This window comes from Engraulis encrasicolus, chromosome 13, assembly GCF_034702125.1.
Source record: "Engraulis encrasicolus isolate BLACKSEA-1 chromosome 13, IST_EnEncr_1.0, whole genome shotgun sequence".
Classification (NCBI taxonomy): Eukaryota; Metazoa; Chordata; class Actinopteri; order Clupeiformes; family Engraulidae; genus Engraulis; species Engraulis encrasicolus.
Window position 1 is genome coordinate 21,504,929 of NC_085869.1, and position 23,287 is coordinate 21,528,215.

At 45.0% G+C, this 23,287-nt stretch overlaps 2 protein-coding genes across 2 annotated transcripts in view; both read right to left on the reverse strand.

Annotated features, from left to right (window-relative positions):
- map2 (microtubule-associated protein 2) overlaps positions 1-17,278 on the reverse strand; it is a 48,696-nt gene extending 31,418 nt beyond the window's left edge. Inside the window, exons 1-6 of the mRNA XM_063213445.1 lie at positions 17,055-17,278; positions 14,333-16,861; positions 13,873-14,073; positions 13,163-13,303; positions 11,733-11,791; positions 776-997 (exon numbers count right to left, since the gene is read on the reverse strand). Of these exons, the coding sequence (XP_063069515.1) occupies positions 776-997; positions 11,733-11,791; positions 13,163-13,303; positions 13,873-14,073; positions 14,333-16,853 (3,144 nt within the window). The 5' untranslated portion in view covers positions 16,854-16,861; positions 17,055-17,278. The remainder of the gene's footprint in view (positions 1-775; positions 998-11,732; positions 11,792-13,162; positions 13,304-13,872; positions 14,074-14,332; positions 16,862-17,054) is intronic.
- Positions 17,279-17,579: 301 nt separating this feature from the next.
- LOC134460859 (proline-, glutamic acid- and leucine-rich protein 1-like) overlaps positions 17,580-23,287 on the reverse strand; it is a 132,035-nt gene continuing 126,327 nt past the window's right edge. Inside the window, exons 6-8 of the mRNA XM_063213450.1 lie at positions 22,866-22,940; positions 20,639-20,854; positions 17,580-18,409 (exon numbers count right to left, since the gene is read on the reverse strand). Coding sequence (XP_063069520.1) covers positions 17,994-18,409; positions 20,639-20,854; positions 22,866-22,940 — 707 coding nt within the window. The 3' untranslated portion in view covers positions 17,580-17,993. The remainder of the gene's footprint in view (positions 18,410-20,638; positions 20,855-22,865; positions 22,941-23,287) is intronic.

The following is a 23,287-nucleotide window of genomic DNA, read 5'->3' on the forward strand; positions in this document are numbered from 1 at the left end:
AGAAGGAAGCCAGTAGGTAAGATATAGATACAAATACCAGTAAAGGAACAGGAACACCTGGAAACCTATACAGGAACACCTGGAAAAGAGTCATTGGTAAAGACTTTATAATAATGGATGCATAAAAAGCACTATAAAGACTTAGATAACTAACTAATGATGAACAAAACATTAAAAAATGTTTGTAAATGAGTGAGAAATGTTATGCTAATATTTTATATTTATCAAACATTTACATTTTTGTTGTGAATGAATAAAAACACTTTGTTACATTTTTTGTAAAAATTTGAACGTATTATTCGTAGATATTTTATTTTAAGTATTAATAAAAATTAGTAAATAACAAAAATATTTGTCAATGTTTTGATCATCATTAGTTAATCATTTACAAAGTCTTAATAATGTTTTTTATGCATCCATTATTATAAAGTGTTACCGAGTCATTTCATCGACATGCATGGGATGCAACAGAGCTAACATTCTAACATCTGACAACAACGTTCTTCAATGCTCTTTCACATTTCATCATGACTCTCCTGCCACACTGAGATTTGTGCCTTGCTCCCTGATTTATGTCAAACAGTTACCCCGAAAATCGCACAGAAACAGAGACCTGCTACCATAACACCTGACCACAGCTCTTTGGTCGCGCTCAACACATCTCATTAGCCTGAGTTAGCCGGAAAATCAGTACTGCGCTAAGTGCTTCTTGGCAGCTATGCTGTGCTGAGACCACTGTATCGCTGTACTGCCGGGGCCTTCGCGTCCTGCTTACCTTTCCCATGAGTCTGTTCATTGGCGGGGAGCCCCGGGCCCCAGCCGAGGAGGGCCGCGGCCCAAAGCCGTCAGCCTCCATCTGAACGCTCCTTACGTTGGCGTTGGAGCAGGCGGAGCTGGGTCGAGGGGGGAGCATGACTGCCGCCGCCCGCGATTTGGGGATCTTTGTTAGTGAGGAGGAGGCGGGGGTGGGGATCTGGGAGACAGGGTAGGAGTGGGGCTGAGGGAGAGGTTGGGGTTGGGTGGAGTGGAGTGGGTTGGATGGAGAAGGTTGTGGAGGGGGGGTGGATGGATGAGAGTAGCATGCAGTCGTGATGATGGATGATGGAGACAGGGGTGGGAACAGACAAAAACCAGAGAGGAGAACACATTATGGGCCACACATACCAATGGCTGTGCATTACATGGACGGGGCACGGTTAACAGATTGGAAGCATTGGGTTTATCTCAAAGTCAAGGATCCTGGTATTGCTAGGACGTGAGACGTCCAGTGATTGTATACTCTGCGAAGTTCACCACAGAATACCCAATAACTGGGCGTTTCACATCTTAGCAAGGCTAGGATCCTTGACTTTGAGATACACCCATTGTCAATTGCTGATTTTGCAACAAAAGGCTTGATTTCCTGTTTGGAATGGAACAGCCAATCAGGACGTGCCCACTCAGAGTCAGGATGGGACAAGGCATCAAATGGATGTTTCTGATTGGCTGCTCTATTCAGGAAGTGCGGTGTTCTGTTGTATGATCGACAGTTAAAAATGCATCAAATCCGTTTCACTAAATATAATGTAACCGTGGTGTCCATTGTAATATACAGTCATTGACAGAGACCAAAAGTAAAATATAGCGATGACGCACTTCAACTTGTTTCAAAGCAATAGTTGAAACAGCTCCATGCACATTAAATGAATATACAAAATGTCTTAAAAAACACAGGACCTCAACAAACACAAACAACACACAATGGAGAATGCCTTTACCAAGTACCCAGGTTTAACTCTGGAAATGCTTTTTTTAGCTTCTGGGTGATAACAATCTCCATTGCTTTAGGTGACAAATACAAATATAGTGGATGGAAAACATGTACAAGTAATGTTTTGAAAGGAGGAAAACAGAGAGAAAATGAGAGAGAGAGGGAGAGAGAGAGAGAGAGAGAGAGAGAGAGAGAGAGAGAGAGAGAGAGAGAGAGAGAGAGAGAGAGAGAGAGACTTAGCAAGATAGAAGGTAACGAAAAATGGAAGAGAGAGAGACAGAGCAGGAGAGGGTGTTGGCATTTGAAAAATGCCATATGATATGTGGCTTTCTGAGACTGTTACAGTAATTGCACGGGATGCGACAGCGTATGGAATGGATGGGATCTCCAGTGCGGAGTAGGCAAAATGTCACCTCATAACTCATGCTGACGGTGTGCACGAGAGCTTGGCCGCCTCTACAGCATTTAGTCCTCACGAGTGGCCGCCCTACTAAGGATGCAGTGGCAGCTGGTTAAATGGAACAGGGGTGCGTTTCTCTAACAATGACGTTGATAACTATGGTGTTGCTAATTATGTTAGCAACTTACTGTAGTTGGTTGCAATGTAATTTCTCATTGACTACCTACTAAGCTGTTAAATGGTTAGCAATGATACTTTTGAGAAATAGAGGCCAAGACCGCACCTGAGCAATAACACTGGATATCGTATGATCACACACACAGATTGGTCAAGGGATGGTGTGGGTATATTATGACGTTACAGTAATGGGGACATGTGGTGGTCAATGGCACATGGCTCTGGGTGTGAAATGAAATGGAGCAGCAGGGTGCAGGAACAGTAGGGGGCGATAGACAGCACTTGATTTCACACCTGTGCCTGTCTAACTGTCTGACTATCCTCCACTCCTGTTTGTAAGTGAACCATAACTGCAAACGATCCTTCAACACCGCAACACTTTCAGGTTTTCCTTTTTTTTTGCTTAGTGTTTTTCCCCCTCGAGTCTGTCTATGCCTGTCAAGTCAGCGAAACATGTGCTTGCATTGTTTGTTAGTAATACAGAGCTTATGGTATAGCAGTGCGTTTAGACAGCACAGCACTAGCAAAGAAGAGGCCTGTCAGGACAGGAGCAGAAACGCAGAGGCCCAGCTGGAGTTCTGGGGTGCATTTCTGGAAAGCGCAGTTGTTATCAGTTAGCAACTTCAGTAGTTGCCAATGGGAAATTGCATTGCAACCAACTAGTGTTGCTGTCGTCAACGAAGACGCGGAGGAAATATCCTCGTCAACAACATTTTTTATCATGTGAAGAAAACCAGACGAGAAGTAAAGAGTATTTTCGTCATGTCAAAAACCAATGCATACCCAACTCAAACGTAAAACGTCACAAATAAAAACTATGCTAAAATGGTTCTCCGTTTTTGTTGACGAGAGGAGAGGCTTTGAAGATGACGAAAAGAAACATTATTGTCATGGTGATGATAAATATTTTGCATGTGACAGCAAGAGCCTTTCGCGTTTCTCAGTCAGCATTCATTGCTTTCAATAATGGTCTCGTCGTCATTGGCTGCGTGGAATTGGCACTTTCGTCAGGTGATGGAAACGACAGGTTTAAAATCATGGCGTTAGCGTTCAGCTTCTGTAGGCAACTAAGACCGAGAAGCGACGACGGCTTGATTATTTTTTTTCAAAAAACAGTAAAACTGCGATGGCCTGCTCTGTAACACTTGGGCGAAAGAGACGGGGAGATGTTTGGGAACACTTCGAATATCAAGAAGCCGAGGACCTAACTGAATGCCGTGTGGTTATGATTGATGGCGAGAAATGTGGCCACACACTCAAAGGCAAAAACACAACTAACTTGAAGAGGCATCTGAAAAAAATTCATACGGACATCCAGGTAAGTGTAGTCAGTTTCGGACACACCTGCGCGATTAAAAGTAGGCCTAGGCTATCTGTGTAGGCCTAATTCCTTGGAAGCGATGGCCGGTCCGTGTAGCCTAACGCTTTGCAGTGCTTTGATCCATTTTAATAATTAATTTGGAAAATATTAAAATTGGGTTCAAAACTTCAATTTTCAATTTTCCAGTGAACTCAGAAAACAGAAAATTGACGTTCAGTTTGTGGAGAAGGCCTATGGCGTGCTCTTATCCAAATAGTTTGTTGGCTTGGGTTTGGGTGCTCTTTAGTCCAAGGCATAGTGGCCTACTTCCAGGATCAAAAAATGAGAAGAAATTCTCTGACTAAGGCACTCCAAATTAAAATGTCTTTATTGAAATGACGGGTCCTACATGGACATATTAAAAACAAGGCCCCTTTTAATATTGTTTGCCTTGTTTTTAATATGTCCATGTAGGACCCGTCATTTCAATAAAGACATTTTAATTTGGAGTGCCTTAGTCAGAGAATTTATTCTAATTTTTTGATCCAGAAAATTGACGTTGTTTAATTCATTGTAATTTGTCGGTTGCTTTTGAAAGAGAAAACAACTGAATTTGAAACCAAAGTAAAATGAGTCAATATTTCAATTTTCAATTTCTGCATGGTGGTTGGACTGAATCATTCGCGCGGGGTCCAGGGGATGTAGGAATTGGCTCAAGTAGCGCCAGATGTGTTTTGCCTAAATGAAATGGATGGCAAGTCAGCTTAAAACGTAGGCTTGCTACAGATCCGACAGAATGACTGGCAGCTGTAGTCGTAGCCAACCTGCAAACTTTTCAATAACCCGCTTTCACCTACCCTGACAACACGCCAGAGACCAACTCCGAACCCAACTCCGAACTCAGAGGGTAGCACGTTGGGCACGCATAGCCTACTGTAGATCAGTGGTCGGCAACTCCGTTTGCATATGGGCCAACTCCCCTAAGAATTCAGACAATCATATTAGGCCTATGGAAAAACATCAGTTGCTTCACTTGAGCAGACTGTGGGCTACATTGCCGTTATAGCGCTTCAAGCTTAGTTTCCACTGAACTGAAATGACGCGGTCGAGCAATAACGCACTGCGAATTCATGACGCTTGCTTTGTTACACCCGTAGCCTATAGTACATTTCAAGCCTGTCTTATTTCTGTGAAATGTCAAGATAATGTTACAAATAGGCTAATATAGGTCTTGCAGATGTTTTGGAATAATCCGCAGTGGTGTAGTCTACGTAGAACGCAGGTATACGGAGTATACCCACTTCTAAATTTTAGGGGCTTCAGTATACCCACTTCAAATGGATTGATCAATTGTTTAGAATAGCATAAATATATACAGTATACCCACTTCAAAAAAATGCTTGAATATACAGTATACCCACTTCAAAAAAGTAGACTGCACCACTGATAATCCGGTCACGGATGCTGCAGTGTGGTGCCAACTGCGCAATGAGATCCCATTGGATGGGAAATATCCACGCGTAAAATAAACAATGTGCAACGTTTATGCCTTAATAGCCAATGCAAATTTAGACGGGGCCTTATGAAGAGTAGTCTAGTCGGCGTGGAGTCAATGGGTCTGTGGTGCGCATTAATCAGAGTTTGCACACCATGCATGCCTGCCTAGTTCTACTATGTGGGTAGCCTATTTTTCTCCCCCTGTCCATGAACTCACTTTCGTCCCAACGGTTGTCGGGAAGGAGGTGAAAGTTTGCAGGTTGGCCTATACAGCTGAGCCAGTTGTTCTGTCAGATCTGTAGCCTACGTCTCAGCTGACTTGCCATCCATTTCATTTGTAGACATTACGCAAAACACATCTGGCGCTACTTGAGCCAATACATCCCCCGGTCCCTGCGCGACACAGAAATTGGACATTGAAATATTGCCTAATTTTACTTTGGTTTCAAATTCACATATTTTCTCTTTCAAAGGCCACCGACAAATTACAATGAAACGAGCACACAGCGTCAATTTTCTGTTTTCTGAGTTGTCTGGAAATTTGAAGTTTTGAACTAATTTTCATCTTTTTCATGTGAATTCCGAAAATGGATCAAAGCACTGCAAAGCGTTACACGGACCAGCCATCGCTTCCAAGGAATTAGGGGGTTGTGCCAACGCTGTTCTGCGTCCATTAGGACCTTTAGCATTTCAATTGCAGTCAGATTGTGCGACCACTGTTGCCAATATGGATTACTGTATTTTTTCACAGGCATCCGTTCAATATAGCCTAGGCCTGTATGGGTATATTTTAGGACTGTGGCTAATAAGTCTACGACTCCACACACTAGCGCAACTCTGCCGTCTGCTTCTTCTCCAAATCTTCTTCCTCCGCTGCGGCAACGTCTCATTTCTCATTTCTGGTAGCCCAGGTTATAGTTGTGTCTGTCAGACTCGGTACAGTAAGCCTATCTAAATATAGGTTTGACGCGCTGCTTCACTGGAGGGTTGTCCCAGACGGAGAAAAAAAGCACGATGGCATTCATTCATTCATTTCGCTGCAGTAGTAAATCTAAATTAAATCGTGGGAGAATTTCATTTGTGGCGTTAACATTCTGTTCAAGACGCAGGACACAGGTGTAAATGTTTGTTGATCCGTTTAACTAACTGACAATTGACCGATACCTAGGCCTTGCGTACTTGTAGGTTAGACCATGCGTATGACATTAGAGGTGCAGCACTTGCGTGCAGTTGGCTCCCCACATGTTGAAGATATGAATAGATTTATTTTTTATTCATTTGTGCACGATTGTGTAGGCAAAATGAGTGTTCGTGTGAGAAGCTTAGGCCTATTTAAGCTTTTTAACTTTCAATGGGTAAATGACTTGAATGAAATAACAAAGTAACAAACTGTTTCTGCAGAAACATTGTTTACCCACACACCTGCACAAACAATTCGAACCATTTCGAGTAATTTGGTTGCTGATTTGGCGCTGCATTTAGGCCTACAAAAGTACATTTTAAGTAACATAAACGGTTTGTGCAAAAACGTTCATGTTGCCTGCTCAATTGTGCAAAAATGATTCATTTGAATGATAATAGAGTGCTGCGTAATTGTGGTCACCAGATAGCCTGATCTTAAAGGTGCAGTGTGTAAGATTTTCAGTTGTTTCTTTCCAGAATTTATGCTACCCATTCACTAATACCTTTTTCATACCAACATCAAATTAAGTATTCATTATGACTACGACAATTTCACTTTCCTATCCTCTCCATGGTCCGCCCTTTTGAATTTCCTGAAAGACATTTTTAGCTGCAAAGATGACTGTACTTGGGCCATACTAGAAAATATCAGTTTAGTAAACTGTCATGAAAAGATCAAATTCGGCAATAGGCAACCCAGTTTCAATGAGCAACATAGTTGCAGTACCTCTTTTGACCATTTCCTGCACAGTGCACCTTTTTAAGGTTTGTGCAGAAATGCTCATTTTGCCTGTGCTATCATGTAGGCCTACAAACGATGCAGAAACGAATAACAAAAAATGCTTTTATGCATAATATTCAACATATCTGGTGCCAACTTCACAATAGTTTTGCAGGTGTGAGGGTGTGGGGCTATAACAGAAATGTGTAAATGTAGGCCTATGTGAAATAATCCACTTGGCACACACATCCTGGTGTCTTCAGGCTTACATTAAGCGCAAAATGTGTAACTTAAAATATAGTCACATTAATACCGGTTTGATTTGAAATGATATAAGTAGCCTATATTGTGAAACATTATTATGAGCAGTAGACCTTTCTGACTGGACCCCCCCCCTCCCCTCCCCCTCTCTATTCTAGATTCCAGAACGGACACCACAGAAACCCAAGAGAAAGCCCAGCAGCATTCAAATGTATAACGAAAACGCCCCTGAACAACGTTGTAAAGAGCAGGCAATTGCCCAATGGATTGGCCGTACTGGCCTGCCGGCCAGAATTGTCGAAGATGAAGAATTCATTCAGATGATGGGAAGTATGGACAAAAAATTCAATGTGCCTAAAAGACAAAAAATTCTGAATCTCATTGAAAACATGTATATAGAAGAGAAGGGAAAGATCAAACGAAGCCTTTCCCAAGCGCGCAGGGTTACCACGGGCCTGGACATCTGGACCAAGAAGGGGCTCACTGCCTCTTTCCTGGGTGTCAGTGCGTGCTACTTCAATCCTGAAAGCAATAAGGCTGAACACAAACTTCTTAGCTTGAAAGAACTGGCACATCCACATACGGGGGAAGCAATTGGTGCGCTGGTGGAGGAGTCTATGGCGGAATGGGGCATCCAAAGAGACAAGATAATTACAACCATCACTGATAACGGCAGCAACATGGTGGCTTCATTTCGCAGTGAAGCCACCGGAACATCTGACTGTTCCGAGGACGAGCACAGCGAGGACCCCAATGACTATGATGTGGAAGGAGAGGATGAGAGGTCAGTCTGTGTATGAAGTGTATTCATTAGCCTTCACGAAACTATGCAGTTAGTTTTTCAGTCACTTAATATGAATAAAAAGAAATGTCATATCAAGTACAAGCATTTTGAGCTACTGTATTTAATATAATGTCTTGTACTTAAGAAGTTGATGGCGCAAAATAAATGGTCTGTGAACCTACTAATATAATGTTTTGTGTTTTTATGCTTGCAGAAGAGATTATGGGGCCATTCAAAGGACACCCTGCGCTGTACACACCCTCCAGCTTGTAGTAAATATGATTCAGAAGGAGGCACCAATAAGAAGATTGCTGGACAAAGTCAGGCACATGGTTAACAAATTCAGAAAATCCTCTGTTGCCACAGAACGCCTTCTCCACAAATGCAACCTTGTATTAGTGAAAGACTGCCCGACCCGATGGTCAAGCTGCTTCGCCATGCTCAAGCGCTGCCTGGAGGTGAAGGAACACGTCATTCATGTTGCAGAGGCCATGGGGTGGGGCACCCTACAACCCAATGAGTGGCAGAGAATGGGTCTGCTTCATGACCTCCTTCTGCCATTTGCAGAACACACAAAGTCCCTTGAAAGTGACACCCAGTCCCTTTCCCTCATTGTGCCAGCACTACTGGACCTGAAACAGCACCTGTCAGAGTTCTCCATTACACATGGCAGAAGCTACAAGGATGCTGCTACTTTGGCCCAAAAGATGCTGTCAAGTATGGATCAACGATTTGGTGTGTTCCTTGATTCCACTGCTGAAAACTTCTCACCACTTCCAGCAGCAGCTTGCTTTTTGGACCCATTTGTAGCTGAAGGTCTTGTAGAAAGCGAAGAGGGTGAATTTCAGAGTCTCTTGCGAAAAGCAGAGGATTACATCTCTTTTCTTGCTCCACCAAGTCTGCCTGAAGAACAAGTGACCGATGATGAGCAAGTGGCACCAGAAGTACCCTCAGCAAAACGTAAAAGATTTAAATATTTTAGCTCAAAACGTCCAGTAAGGCCCAAGACACCCAAACCATTGAGTATTCGGCAGGAGCTTTTAAAATACAGGGCATTACTGTCAGAGTCCTTCCACACTGGTGATGGTGATGAGGTTGAGGAGTCTGGCATTGAGTATTGGTTAACCAGGTGTTGCTCTACAGCATTCCCGAACCTGAAACCACTGGCATTAGATCTCCTTGCAATGCCGGCATCTCAGGCCTTCACAGAGAGAGTCTTCAGCGTTACTGGTTATCTGTCGTGTGGCCGTAGAAACAGGGCCAGGAAAATTTTAGAACAGAGTGCATTCTTAAAGGTGAACAAACCTAAGTAGGTATTGCGTACAGTATGTTTGTGGTTGCATATGTAACGGAGGCTAACTAGCAGAGTTGGTGTAGAACGTTGGTAAAATCTCCCTCCCAAAGCTTCATACAGTGCCGATGCTGTCGGGCCGGAAGACTAGTCTCTTGGCCCAGCTGTATCGTACTGTGTCTCCTATTGCCAGGCCGTTGTAGTTGACGAGGTGGCCTGTTCGATCCCTGAGGGGGGTGAACAGGTGCAAGATGATCTGCTTCACAGTGGTGCCACTAACCCGGGATGGGAGTGAGGTTCAAGGAGGAGAGTGTAACGGAGGCTAACTAGCAGAGATGGCGTGGAACGTTGGTTAAACCTCCCTCCCAAAGCCTCAGACAGTGCCGATGGGCCGGAAGACTAGTCTCTTGGTCCAGCGTTATCGTACTGTGGCTCCCATTGCCGGACCGTTGTAGTTGACGAGGTTGCACGTTCGATCCCCGAGGGGGGTTAATAGGTGCAAGATGACCTCTGTCATGTGACTGAGGTCATCGTGCACCTGTTCACCCCCCTCGGGGATCGAACGTGCAACCTTGTCAACTACAACGGTCCGGTAATGGGAGCCACAGTACGATGCAACCTTGTATTAGTGAAAGACTGCCTGACCCAATTAGTGGCAGAGAATGGGCCATTTGCAGAACACACAAAGTCCCTTGAAAGTGACACCCAGTCCCTTTCCCTCATTGTGCAAGCACTGCTGGACCTGAATCAGCACCTGTCAGAGTTCTCCATTACACATGGCAGAAGCTACAAGGATGCTGCTACTTTGGCCCAAAAGATGAGGTCAAGTATGGATCAACGACTTGGTGTGTTCCTTGATTCAACAGCTGAAAACTTCTCACCACTTCCAGCAGCAGCTTGCTTTTAGGACCCATTTGTAGCTGAAGGTCTTGTAGAAAGCGAGGAGGGTGAATTTCAGAGTCTCTTGCGAAAAGCAGAGGATTACATCACTTTTCTTGCTCCACCGCTGGCCCAAGAGACTAGTCTTCCGGCCCATCGGCACTGTCTGAGGCTTTGGGAGGGAGGTTTACCAATGTTCCACGCCATCTCTGCTAGTTAGCCTCCGTTACACTCTCCCCCTTAAACCTAACTCCCATCCGGGTCACAGCACCATTATGACGGGTCATCTTGCACCTGGTAACCCACCTTTGGGATCAAACCTGCTACCTCGTCAACTACACCGGTCCGGCAATGGGAGACACAGTACGATACCACTGGGCCAAGAGACCAGTCTTTCAGTCCAACGGCATAGACACTGAATGACTCTTTCGGAGGGAGGTTTTACCAACGTTCCACACCAACTCTGCTAGTTGGCCTCCGTTACACATGCATGCATACATGCATACACATAGGCCCCTACATGTTTTTTTTTGAGAATCTGACTACTCTTTTGCTAACTGTTGTGCTAGTATATGAGGGATAGGGTAGAATTTAGAGGAAATGTTAGATATGTTAGAGGATTGTTTTTTTTTATTTTTTATTCTTTTTTGTTGGATTTAGAAACTAAAGAAATCGCACAATTTTTTTCAATTCAGAATATGATCTTTATTTCACCTTGATAAAGCATTTTGTTTATTTTCCTTTTTGAGTTGATGCTTGTGGTGTATTAACATGTTTTGATGGAATAAAGACAATTCATTCAAACTGTAGCACTTTCTATTTTTGCATTAGGTGTTCAGTATTAACGAGTGTACTGTATGAGGTATCTTTAAATAGGTTGGTTTTGTGTCTTACATTGTGCACTTTTACCTCATGTCTGGGTTAAAGAGAATCACATCACAGAGAAGACCAACGTGTGAATTGTGTTGACTAAAATGTCTTCTTATTTTTGTTTGCTGACTAAAACTACATTGTGTTGACTAAAAGTAGACTTAAATGTCTTCATGTTTTTGTTTGCTGACTAAAATTACATTATGTTGACTAAAAGTAGACATAAATGTCGTCTTATTTTTGTTTGCTGACTAAAACTACATTGTGTTGACTAAAAGTAGACTTAAATGTCTTCATATTTTTGTTTGCTGACTAAAATTACTCTAAGACTAGACTGAAATGGGTCATGGATGACACTGACATGAATGTGACTAAATGCATGGACTTAAAAGTAGACTAAAACTTGACTAAAATTAAGGAATTTGGTGATTTGACTAAAACTGTCAAGGACTAAAATGACAACTTGATGCAAAGACTTGACTAGACTAGGACTAAAACTAAAATATGCCGCCAAAAGCAACACTACAACCAACAAAGTAGCTAACTTAGTTAGCAACTACGCTTTCCAGAAATGCACCCCTGTATGGGCTGCTGTCTGCTAATATAGGACGGGTACTTACAGAGATCCTGTCCCGCGAGTGTCTGGCCACGCTCATGGGCTGCCGGCCGTCTGCTGACACTGGAGAAAAAAATAAAAAATAACAAAATATACCAAGAGCGTTATAAAACAGGGATGGGTGAGTGGATCAAGACAGCATGCCGTGCAGATCGATTTCATAGAAGGTGAATCGGCTGTGCTCATGAATTGATTGATATGATTGATATGATTTGTAATACTATTTATGGAGCGATGCATTAGATATCTTCGGAGTTCACAAACAGGTCTAACTAAGCAATGGGTTATTATAATGCCGTGGTGGACATACTGTTGTGTGCTCTGCACTTTGTAAAGGGTAGTTAATCGTGAGGTAGTGACATCTGGAATTACACATAGTGCCGTGCTCAATTAAGGACTCATGCCATATTGGAGACCTGGCATGAAATACTGTAGCACACAATCTAATAGAATATGGCCTTGTGTGTGTGTGTGTGTGTGTGTGTGTGTGTGTGTGTGCGTGCGTGCGTGCGTGCGTGCGTGCGTGCGTGCGTGCGTGCGTGCGTGCGTGCGTGCGTGCGTGTGTGTGTGTGTGTGGTGTGTTTTAATGTCCCTAAGTAACATAGAATCTAATTGGGGCAACACAGCAATTGATTGGATATCTACCATCAAGTCAGATGGATGATTCCCAGAATGCCTTGAAAAGCACAGCACAGCACAGCCCCTGATGAGGTGGCAGCTAGCTCTGCTATGTGAGTGTTTGTGGGGCTAACGACCACAGGCTGTTTCCAGGCAACCACAGTAGTGGCCTAGCTGCAGTGGAGCTCTTCATTACACATTACATTAGCCAATGCAGAAGCAGTAATGTGAATTTATTTGAATGAAATAAAATGTTGCTCTTTTAACTACTTATTAGTAAGGAAGAAAAGAAGAAGGAGCCATACTCAAAAGCCAAAAAGAGAAAGTAGAAACTACTTAGTAGTAGTGTCAGACCAGTGTTAAATGGAATAAGAATGATTTGTTAGAATGATAACTGTGATTGATTAGCCAAGCCCAACAAAATATCAACTGATGGAAGTACAAAAATAAAAGCATAAAAAAGGTGCTGTGAAAACAAGGACATAATTTCATAGATGTGCGCACGTCTGTGATAAGAAAATACATGTGAAAACACAACACCATGAACATTCCTGTAATAAACAAATAAATATAAAAACACAATGACCACTGGCGACACAAATTATACTGTATATGTATGCATTTGATGAAAATGAAAGCAAGACACAACCCAAATACATGTGCAAAGAATACATGTGCATCCGAACACATAGGCACAAAAACAAAATAATGTATAAAAAAGGCGACGATATCCTGAAATGGTTTGCAGATGGTACAATATGCACGTTTTGCCAGCCACACTGCAAGTTTCCCTGCATCCGCATGCCGCATGGTCACCTGTGGGTCTCCGCTTAACACAGGCGTGGTGCTGGGCAGGCCTAGGGTGTCTGACAGCGGGTTTTAAAGCACTCTTGCGGGAGGGAGAGCGAGTCTGAATTTCAGACTTCTTAATGGGGAACTCGGCCTTCTTAATGACAGCTACGGGGTACAGAAGAAAAGAAGTAAAGAGTCAAGGGGAGAGGAGAGGATCAGGAATACAAACACACAGGGTTATGGGATAGAAGCACTCACCACAAAAGAGAGTAAAGAAAAAGGAAGGATAACTAATGCAGAAACACACACGAAAAAAAAAAATACTTGGCGACAACTCTCATGAAGCTCAAACACAAACAACTTTTACAACCACAAAAGAACATGCAACCATCATTAAATGTCAATGGACATCTGCCGTATCCCTCCATTTCATCTTCTAAATTAAAATTTAAAACAGGAAATGAACCAGGCGGTCACAAGAACATAAAACATTTGTGGTTACAGGCTATGGATTTTGCATTGGGGTTATTATGTACAGATGTAATGTTTTAATCCTGTTATTACTGTATGTACAGGATTTAAAATGTACAAATTATAGCATATCTAAAATTGTTAATGTCTTGCTATGTGTGAGAAAGCATTCCATAAGTTCAATAAGACAACACAAAAACATACACACATTCAGCCTGTACCCAGCCAAACAAAAAAACAGTGAACAGCACAAGCAATAAAACCTTTTTTCTTCCTGGTGTCTTCCCTGGGAATAGGAAGAGGCTCCTTGCGTACAGGTTTGCGCTCCGGAGTGGAGATCCGGGCCTTAACCCGGCCCCCTTTGGCCTTTTGCTTGGTCGGCTTCTCCACCACAGGTTTTTTGACGGGGCTCCGCACTTTGGGAAGAGGCTCAATTTTCTCCGTGGCCATGCTTTTGTCCTCATCTGTCGTGTGGGAAAAGATTAGCTACAATATACAGCATGTTGTTGCCTTGAAAATTGTGTCAGATTACATTTTAGGATGATTTTGAAGTTTCCAATACATGAAAGTTTACATGAAATACATGAAATAGACTGGTCCTGTATATCACAGCAAAATATATGAATATTATATTCCTTTCAAAAATGCATGCTGGAGAATATGATTCTATAATTTACTTGAATTTAATTAGAAAGTAGTAATATGAACATATAGTATCTGCACCTGAAATCGCACCTTGGGTGTCCACCCAGGAGCTGTCTAAGATGGAGTCATCGATGGTCGTCTCATCTTTGTAGTCGTCAAAGCTCTCGGCTGGGATCTCAGACTCCGTCACCACCTCTGCCTGTTTCGGGGGGATCATCACAGGGGTCTCGGCCACCTCTGGAACGTCTGGTATCTCCTCCAGACTGGCCGCTTCCATCTCGACCTCCTGTGCCATTTCCACAGACTCCTCCTCCTCCTCCTCCTCTTCCTGGAGCCTCTGAGCAGGCTCCTCCTCCTCTGGAGGAGCTGAGAAGCGTACGCTATGCACGGGCGCCTCGCCTTCGTCGATGGTCTGAACCACTGTGATGAAATCATCCTCCACCGTCACTACAGATTCGATGGCGGCTCGAGACTCCACTGTTGCGTCTGCTGCTCCGGCTCCTTCGAGTGCCTCTTCCTCCTCCTCTTTGGCCTTCGCTGCGTCTGCCTTTTCTGGGGCTGCTTTTCCCACAGGACTCGCTGGCTTGGCCTCCACTATGAATTCTTTGGGCTCTTTGGCCATTTCAATACCCTCTCCCTTCTCCACCTTATCCTTCTCTTTTTCAGCAGGCTGAGTTTTCACACCTGGACTGGATGGTTTTTCTGAAGTCTTGACTTTCTCCACTGCTGCTGCTGCCTCAGCACCCTCAAGCTGCTTGGGCCTCACTGCCTTGTCCTCTTCAGTGGTACTTTCGACAGATGACGCAGGAGACGGCCTGATCGGTCGAGCAATTCTGTCTTTGGCTACTCCTGTCAGCTGGTACACGTCCTCGGCATCGACTTCCTCGTAGGCCTCCTGGTGCACCAGATCTGGTTTGTTCTTCACCTTCTCCCTCAGCTCCATCAGTTCTCGCTCCTCCTCAACGCTCAGTGGTCGGTCCTCCATCTCCAGCCTTCGGATTTGTCTCTCATACGCAGCTATTTCTTCGAAGTCTGTCTGCGTTAAGGTGCTGCCTTCTGCCTCCTTATCAGGCTTAGACTCGTCCAAAGTGACCGTCACCACTGGTGTCACGAAAGTTTCAGCCTGTTTGTCTGCCTGTGTTTTATCTTTTTCAGCCTTGTCATCGGCCTCTTTGTTTTTCCCGTCCTTGCTGGTGTCTGGCTTGTCTTTTTCAGTGGCAGCGATGCCCTGGCCAAGTTTTACATCTTCATCTTTGGGCGATATTGCTGACTCAGGTGCCCCATCCTTTTTGGCCGGCGCACCCTCCGCCGATGAATCACACGGAGCTGCTGCATCCTTTTCTTCAGACGGCATCGTGGTGAAGATCTGAGGCATGGAGTCCATGGGGCTGTGCACATCAGCAGGTGACGGCATGGGCCCGGAGTACTCGCTGAAGACACAGTATCCAAGATCCTCTAACTGACTTTCGCTTCTGGCCCCTTTCTGACCTTGGTCGGCCAGGCCTAAATTGGCGAGGGACTCAGAGATGTGGGCTGACACGTCGGCGTGACACGACTTCCTTCTCATGATGTCTGGGTCGGTGTTCTCAGACGTCAGCCTTGACCGGGTGCCTGCCAGATCGAGCATTTCGGGAAGGTCAGGAGCCATGATTGTGCCGTTTTTGTACTGGAACTTGGAGGAGGGGAAAGACAAATCGGGCGAGTCTCTCTGAGGGCTCGTCTTGCCACTTGAGCCTGTGGCCATTGGGGGTGATGGAGACAGCTGGGCGTCGGAGGCTGACGCTTCCACGCCAACAGGAGGGAATGCTGGGAGCTTCTCCACAGACGGGGTGGTGACGGGAAGATAGTCGGCTGATTCGTCCAGACTTCCGCTGGTGAATGACAAAATGTCTGTAGCTAGCGGAGAGAAGTTCCTGGGACGAGCTTGATCGAGTCCTCCAATCGGGATGTTGAGGGAGTAGCTCCTCTGGTCCAGCGCCAGCTTTCCGGGTGAGAGGCGACAATCATCCCTTCTCTCTATGGGCGAAAGGGTGGACTGTGCCTCCTTCTTGCTATCTTCATCATGTTTGTCTCCCCCGAGACTTGTGTAGCTAATGTCGAGCATCGTCTTTTCACCCCCTCCTGTACTCAGCTCATAATAACCCTCACCACCTCCTGCTCGAGCCTCACTGTCCTTCAAGGTTGTGGTTTCAAAGTACGCAGACATGCCAGACTTGTCTTTCAGGTGCTCCCCAGGTTTCTCATCCTTCCCCTTCACTTCAGTGCTCTTTCTTAAAGATATCTCAGAAGATTGGACACTGACTGTAGCTGCTGCATGCTTCACTCCAAAGGACCAGGAGTCCTCCTCGTCCTTCTTGTCTTTGTGTGTCGTGGTATCTTTTGAAGAGGCTTGCTCGCTCGCTTCGGCAGAGAGCTGTTTGGTCACACACTTCTGTTCAGACAGACTGTCGGCTATTTGGGTGGACACCTTTGGCGTCTCTTTCGCGTGGCTCTGTGCGTTTGACGGAGCCGCTTGAACGTTGGCCAGCTGCCTCTCGAGTTCGGTGAAGTCCACACCGGCGGCAGCCGTCCTCTCGTGGCCAGGTCTGTCTGCGTCCATCTTCAAGGCTGAAAGTAAATCTGAAGTAGTCTGTGTTGTACAGCACTCAGTTTGATATTATTTTAAGAAAGCTTTGTTTTTGTACATCTGCCAGGCCAACGAGCTAAGAAGACAGACAAAGGCAGTCTGTCATGTGCAAAAAGCCAATCAATCTCTCAGCGTAAACGTATAGCATTGCAGATGAGACGGAACAGGACGTACCCACTGAGAGACGAATGAGACAATGTCATGGTTGTGACTTGACCCAACATGCACAGCACAATGTTGGATGAATGAGATCCGGTGGATGGAGATGGCCAGTGATCTTGAGATGGAACTCTCATCTATCAGAGGTAGAATGGAATTTATATTCGGACTGACCAAAAGGCTTTTTACATTCAGTTAAGTAGTCAGCTATGAAAAGGTTCATCGCTGCATTCTTAGTTTTTTTTGACTGCTATGATGAAGACGGTAGAAAATATATATTAAAAAAAATGTATCACTGACGTATGAGGAACTGATGTTGCAAGCATTGTTGTACTTAAACAATTGTATATACATAATATGTGTATCTGATACCATTGGTATGAGTGTCATGAACATGGTATACTGTTACAGAAAAAAAAATGACAACAGCAGTGGAAAATAAAATGGTCGATATGGTGATTTTCACAAAACATTGTATACGAAGACATCAGAATGACATTTCTGATTTGCATACAGTAATAAAATGACACACATGCTAGGGTCAACCACAGTGGCGATGTAGTAACTGGCAAAATGACATGATGGCAATGGGCTGCAAGTAACGAGAAAAGTCAGCCTGGCAGTTGAAGCATCAGAGACAGAGAGAAAGGAAGAAACTGTTAAGACTTTGGCGGCGGGGTTACCAGCATACTTGACTGCTGCATCAGAAACAGTGATTAGGAACAGAGGATGAAAAAGAAGAGCAAAAAAAGAGAGAGTATGAAAAAAGAACAGGAAAAAAAAGCTCTTGCCACGGAAGCAAATCACCAGCAAGCCTGTGTTGCCTTGCAGCTTCAGCAGAGACTTGTTTTTTTTTTTTTGCTTTGCAATCTTTTGCAGCGTTTGCAACGTTTTGCAGCATTCCTCCGCATTCACTTATAAGGCTACAGCTAAAAACTGCTGCATTTGTTTTGGTCAGACAGGGAGCGGACATGCAGGCTTATTAAGCAGCGGGGAGGACACACCTTCGTCTGGCCTCTCCTCCTCCCAACCTGCCTCATCATGGCTTCTCCCATTTGTATCTTCTCGTTGCGTGGGGGTGGCGGTGGTGGCAGCACTAGCTGCCTCCACCTCGGTGACCTTGGCCTGCAGCAGGCCGGGCTCAGCCTGGGGTTCGCCTGTCACCTCAGCCTGCTCTAGGAGCTCGGGAGCTGGGGAGCCCTGATCGTCAGGTTCCTCCCCGCTCCACTGCTCCTCCTCAGGCTCCTCAAAAGCTGCTGCTGTCGCTGCCTCTGTAGTATCCTCCTCCTCCTCCTCCTCCTCCAACTCCAACTCCTCCAACTCCTCCAACTCCTCCTCGGCAGTTGTAAGAGCCTCTACGGTCTCTTCTTCTTAAAAGAGGGGGGAAATGGGGAGACATCACGACTACAGACAACACAGACTTGGGCAGCGTACATGGATAGGTCACAATACAGTAGTAGGAACACTTTCAGCTCTGTTTGACGAGAATGCCTATAAAAAGAACTCTTTAAAGATGCATAACACTAACAAAAAAAAACCCAAAATGTCTGAATGGGTTTTTTTCTCTGGCCCAGTTGCTGTTGGGGTATGTGGAAGGTAGTTAAATCATGCAGTGAGAGGAGAGTGACATACGTTCACTGGCTAACACGTTTGTTTTTTTTCTTTTCTTACCTCTGTCACATGTTTTATCTGTAATATACAGACACACAGACTCTTACACTACTTTTATGACTGTTCAGTTCAATATACAGTTGCAAAAATAAAACCTTTGTTTGATCATGTGCAAAGCCGAGTAACCTTGAGCAACCCTGGGAGTTGGCCCACACAAGAAACATTGCAGGCCATAAACGCTGTCACATTAGACTTGATGAGTGGCCAACTATCTGTGCTGTGAAAAAGCAACCTGATCAGATGTAAGCGTTGGCAATCTTCCATTCACTGCAGAGCAAAATAAATATGCACTGCTTAAATTAAAAATAAATATCTTGGAGGCATCTGCAGCACTGTCAGAACATCCTAACATGAACAGTTTCAGGCCCTAAATTAAATTTTGGTGGACCACCTCCAGAAACTTGTACATTTTACGTAATAATAACCATACAGCTTGCCTGTGGCCGTCTTATCTGTGCGTGACTGTCACAAGTGCTAACAAGCAAAAGCTGTATACGTTCCTGAATTTGACGTTTGATGATATTAGAACCAGCAGCCGAAAAACCACCGCTGGGTAGGTGCTGGAACACATTAAATGTGTCCCAGGCTCGGCTGTCAGCTGGACAGTGAGGTGTGAACTGCAAAGAAGCACAGCTTAGGGCAGTGTTTCCCAACCTTTTTTTGTCTCATGTACCCCCTAAGCCATTTTGCTGTGCCATGAGTGCCCCATAACTCATGTTCTATATGGTTTCCTCTATCCTCTAGTGTGCTCCATGCTCCATGCATTTGCTCAAATCACATTTTTCCAAGTACCCCCTGCAGTGTGCTCGCGTACCCCTAGTGGTACACGTACCCCTGGTTGGGAAACACTGGCTTAGGGGTCACTCCGAGACAGCACACAAGCACAGCCTCTCTGTATGTGATGGATGTTTGGCACTGGGGCATGGGTGCCCAGGTCAGCTCCCACTGGGGGGGGGGGGGGGGAGCCAGTGGTACAAGGAGAGACAGAAAGACGTACGGGTTTGGGGTTGTGGAAAACAGGGTGGCTCTATCTCTGGGACACCATCATGGCCAGATCAAATTTAACATGAAAAGATTGTTTGTTAGAAAACGTCTTTTCACGTGGTGAGACATCGTTTCATATGTTCCAAGCATTATGCAAGTGTTTCTAGTTGTGTGTACTGTGTGTGTGAGTGTGCACGGCATGAATGGTAGAGCTGAAAGTTATCCTGTGATCTACAGCGCGTGTACATCAGCAGGAGGGAAGGGGGGAGGGGGGATACTGAATGAACATGGACGTGGATCCTTCAGTAACATGAGGGACACACAAGAGGGACAGGCAAGAGGGACAGACAAATCAAAATGGACACACCAGGCACGCCACATGACATGACAAACGCAGGATAGACCAAACAAAATGGGGGCACAGAGAGCATGCAAACACCTTACAGCTGAGGACGGCTACAACAGAAGACATTTGGTTCACATGTATGTCATATCATGTCACTGCTCCACTCAGGACCATGATCCACAAAAACACCTCAGTATACCAAAGACCAAGCCCATTTACAACGATAAAAGCACCTTAGCAGTTAACGTCTGTGTTTTTGGCTTTAATTTTGAAGTGCAGAGATGATTTACTCGTGATCAAATGTCTTGCACCAAAGCAAAGGAAGTAAGAACATTTTGAAAAAAAATCAGAGACTCTAATTGGAAAACATTACAAACACGCGACAGACACGGGGCCAAAGACCAGGGAGGTGGGGATTACAGAAAAAAAAGGCAGAAGAAAGCCCAAAAGAAAAGAAAAAAGAAGAGCGGGATAGGGGCTGAAGCAAAGTAAAAAAAAGCAACAAAAAAACAGGAGAGGAGGAGTGAAGAAGAGGGTTCAAAAAAAAAAGAAAAGAGAAGGCAGGAATGGCGGAGAGGAACCATGCGTGGTGGTTCACCTTCGATCTGTCTAAATGGGGAGCCCTGCCCCGGGGGGCGAGTGCCGGACCGCGTCCACTCTGGGCTGAACAAGGGGTGCTCATAGTACTCCTCATCGGAGTGGTACGGGTCATCCTCGGGCACAGACACAGAGATGGAGGGGGCGAGGAACTTGCACCTCTCGCGAGAATTTTGGAAGCGGCGCAGAGGCCCGGCCTCCTCCTCATCCCCTACATCTACAAAACAGAGACAAGGGAAAAGAACTGCAAGGAAAAATCTAGACAACGGAGGAGAGGAGAGGAAGAGGAGGAGAGGAGAGGAGAGGAGAGGAGAGGAGAGGAGAGGAAGAAAGGAAACAAAAAAGGAAGGAAGGAAGGAAGGAAGGAAGGAGAGATTCAGTGAAGGGGGGAGGGTGAAGTAGTAGAGGACCAAAAAGAGGGAGGGAAAGAAAGAAAGAAAGAAGGGGAGGAAAGCCACAGTGTGTTTGTGTGTTTGGGTGAAAAGGAGCAAGTGTGTGTTGGGGGGGAGGTATTAGAAAAGAGAAGGAGGAAGACAGAGAGAGAGAGAGAGAGAGAGAGAGCGATACAAAGTGACAGAGGTTAGGAAAGAACGACACAAAGACACAGACAGAGGCCAGAAACACAAAGGGGCTCCTACAGTAGGGAGGGGCAGAGGACCTGGATACTCAGGGCCATTACATCTCTATGGAACTGCAAAAGCAATGGTGGCACTGTGGGGCGGTTGCCTGGTTACCACCAGACCTAATCACAAGTGAGCTTGTCTTTCAGATTGGAGCGATTGTGTAGAACTAAAGGCAGTATGGGAGTTCCTAGGCTAGTAGGGAGGCATATGACCTGTGTGGGTTTTCTCTTTACTCATACAGTATGTGTTCTTCAGCAATAATATTTTGTGATTGTATTGCTTTTATACTGTATGCGTTACATGATGTCACATATTACGTGATGTGGATGTAACGGCTAATACTCACTGTACTCTGTACTCTGAGATTAAATATCAGCTTTGATTTTCCTCTATGTGTGCCATTATCAATTATAAAATGTGTGGTTTCGAATAATCGGTCCAACAAACCTATTTTTCAAGGACCTAGCATGTGGCTAACATCGTACATGATGAATAGTTGAACTAAAACCAAAGCATGGCTTGCCTTCCAACAAAAAAAGGTTTCTGAGCGGGGGTCAAAAGGTTTGCAAGAAACTGAGGACAGACGCACGCCAGATAAATAAAAATAAAAAATAAAGAAAGAAAACGAAGACAAGCACAGGCCCACGACGAGAAAAAAACATGAACAGCTCCTAACACAGAACATGCACAACTAAAGACAAGATCAGAAAACAGAAAAGAGGGGGAAACCCAAAACAAGTCCAAAGGCAGTCAACAGGGCTTACGAGGGGAAAAAAATAGGGGAATGAGAGAAAACATGGATGGCTATTCCAAACACCTTCCCATCTCGACTGGTGTCTCTTATATTAGACTTAGATCAACTGCTCCAAGGAGACCCTACAGCACTTAATAATGGGAATATATCAGTCTGAAATGGACAGGTGTTTGGAGCAGTTTATGGGGGAGAAGGTGTAGACATCTCATGCATATTATACCATGTCCAGCATTCATATTGTAAGGGGGGGTTGGTCAGGGTTACGGGGCGGGAGGTTGATTTGGGTTAAGGTTCTATGATCTTGTTTTGCGGGCCATACACAAAGGGTATGTGGGGAGGAAGTAACCTCTGCTACTTAGAAGATGAAGATGAGACCATGTCTTGCACTCAGTGGAGGAAGGTGGCGAGAAGGAGAAGGAGGAGGTTTTTTTGCGTCTCAGAATATCATATCAACGGAAAAGAAGGGAAAACAAAAGAATACATCTCCCTTCTCTGGTCTCTGGTCTCTGGTGCAGCCCAGCATGGCCCCATGGTCAACATGGCACTGCATTACTGACAGACAGACAGTATCTCCCCTCTGAGACTGAGCAGAAGGACAGTAGTGGGGCAGGGCAGGGTCCTTGTTTCAGAAGCAGACCAGATGATGTGTGAAGACTGTAAGAGCTGAGAACATTGTGAAGCCACCCATTGTGAACAAAAAAACCCAAACATACACACAATCACATTCATTATCACATTAGGCACCATTTTTTTTATAAAAGAAAACACACACACACAGAGAATGACCACACATACGGTACACACTGTCTCTCTCAACACTCTCCAGTTGGGTGACCATATCAGTGCCCTACCTGGTTCCAGTGGTCCGAAGTGCTCAGCTGCAGGAGAAGGTGGGGGGGAGGGGGGGAGGTTGGCAGAGTCTTCAACTTCAAGCGGAGAAAAAGGAGGAGAGGAAAGAGAGGGAGGGGAGGAAAAAAGAAGAAGAAGAGAGCGTTGGAGAAAAATGCAGAAAAATGCAGTCTCAGAGGAGCAAAGGAGCGGTGAACTGGGAGCAGGAGAGCAGGGGGAGGGGCAGGGAGGATGCTTTTCTGTGTCATGCACACTGAAGCCTAAAGCAGAATGAGCCAGCAGACCTGATTCTACTGCTGAAGTCTTCAATCAGTCTAATCCTTTTGCAGAGCTCTGACAGCCAGGGCCGGATTGAGATGGCCTGAGGTCCCTAGGCTACAGGTTTTCTGTGGCCCCCCCAGAAGGCAAATTTCTCGACAATTTT